Genomic DNA, 1,556 nt, shown 5'->3' with positions numbered 1-1,556 from the left:
TTTTGAGGCAGAGTTTCACTCTTATTGCCTGGGCTGGAGTGCAATGGCACAATCTCGGCTCACTGCAACCTCTGCCTCCCGGGTACAAGTGATTCTCCTGCCTCAGACTCCCGAGTAGCTGGGGTTATAGGTATGTGCCACCACGTCCAGCTAATTTTTGTATTTTTAGTAGAGACCATCATGTTGGTCAGGCCGGTCTTGAACTCCTGACCAGGAGAGCATCCTGTGTGCTGCGGAGAGCTGGTGTGAGGATTAAAAGGATATATGTGAAGTGCCTGGCCTGGATCTGGGCACCTGACTCTCACTACTTGTTGGGTGTCTCCTGTCCTGGTGGTCAAGTGTCTGCAAAGTCGACAATGGTATAGTGTGGGGTCCTTGTGGGATTCCTGGGCTGGTTTCCCCTCCCGATCTTCATTCTGGACTGCTGGCACTCAGGTTTCTGTTCCCTTCTCCCAGGTCACGATGAGGGCCCAGGCTCTGGATGGGCTGCCAAGGGGACCGTGCGGGGCTGGAACCGGAGAGCCCGAGAGAGCCCTGGGCTAGCGTCAGAGCCAGACAGGACCCAGCTGAGCCAGGACCTGGGTGGGGGCACCCTGGCCATGGACACGCTGCCAGATAACAGGACCAGGGTGATGGTGAGTGCCGGAGGAATGGGAGGGGAGCAGTAGGGGTGGGGGAGGTCTCAGAAGATGCCCGAGGGACGCTTGTCTTACCTGCAAATCATGTATCATTTGGGGTTGGCCCTGGAGGTCAGGGTGGAGAAAAGACTCCCAGGGGTGGGGGTGGAAGCAGGGCCCAGACTGGGTCATAAAATCACAGCATCTCAGCGTTTCATAAGCTGCCTACTCCCTCCTGGGCACAGAGACATCAAATGGCTTGTACCAGGATGCACAGCCTGGCCATGGTGTTCCTGACCCTGGACTTGCCCATGACTCAGGGAAGAAAAAGCTGAGGTGGCATTGTTAGTCACATCTCAGCTGCCAGATGGGGCCCTTCCCCACCCCACTTCTGCCCCATCTATAGACTGGGGCGCAAGAGGATTAATGGCTGCTTAGCCTAAGGGCTGGGCACTCAGCAGGGGGCTGAGTAGAGAAAGCAGTTAGGGTACAGCTCCTGAGACAACCTCCCAGCCCTGGCCCAGGGTGGTTCTGGGGTGCTGGCGCAGGAGGAGAGGCCTGGAGGAAGTGCTCTCCTCTCAGCGTTTCCGGGAGGCTCCTGGAGGCCTCGGTGTGTTTGGTGTGAATCTGAGAATACTTGTCCATTTCTGGGAATGGACGTGTGTGTCGTGGACGCTGGGGTAGCTCCAGTGCCAGAGGATTTTATGTATTACCTGTGTGTACCTGTCTGTCACTATGGGCTGTTTGTGGGTGTTTGTGACTAGCGTGTGCGAGTGTGAGTGTGAGTGTGCCCGTGGCTGTGTGTAGGTGCCTGTGACTGGGAGTGACAAGGGTGGATTCTTGGGACGCAAGAAGCAACAAGAGGACCTGCTTCTCAGTATAGATTTCTTTATTTTATGTTTTAAGAACTATTTTCTTAAATTAGCATGTGCAGATAGC

General features: G+C 55.3%; 1 protein-coding gene across 5 annotated transcripts in view; it reads left to right on the top strand.

Annotated features, from left to right (window-relative positions):
* Window positions 1-1,556, top strand: part of PLXDC1 (plexin domain containing 1) — an 83,147-nt gene that overhangs the window by 10,731 nt on the left and 70,860 nt on the right. For all 5 annotated transcript variants that reach the window (XM_017497254.2, XM_017497256.2, XM_017497255.2 and 2 more), the window contains exon 2: window positions 457-635. In XM_017497254.2, coding sequence (XP_017352743.1) covers window positions 457-635 — 179 coding nt within the window. The remainder of the gene's footprint in view (window positions 1-456; window positions 636-1,556) is intronic.

Source organism: Cebus imitator, unplaced genomic scaffold (genome assembly GCF_001604975.1).
Source record: "Cebus imitator isolate Cc_AM_T3 unplaced genomic scaffold, Cebus_imitator-1.0 Scaffold228, whole genome shotgun sequence".
NCBI lineage: Eukaryota > Metazoa > Chordata > Mammalia > Primates > Cebidae > Cebus > Cebus imitator.
This window is presented reverse-complemented; position numbering and strand designations above follow the sequence as displayed.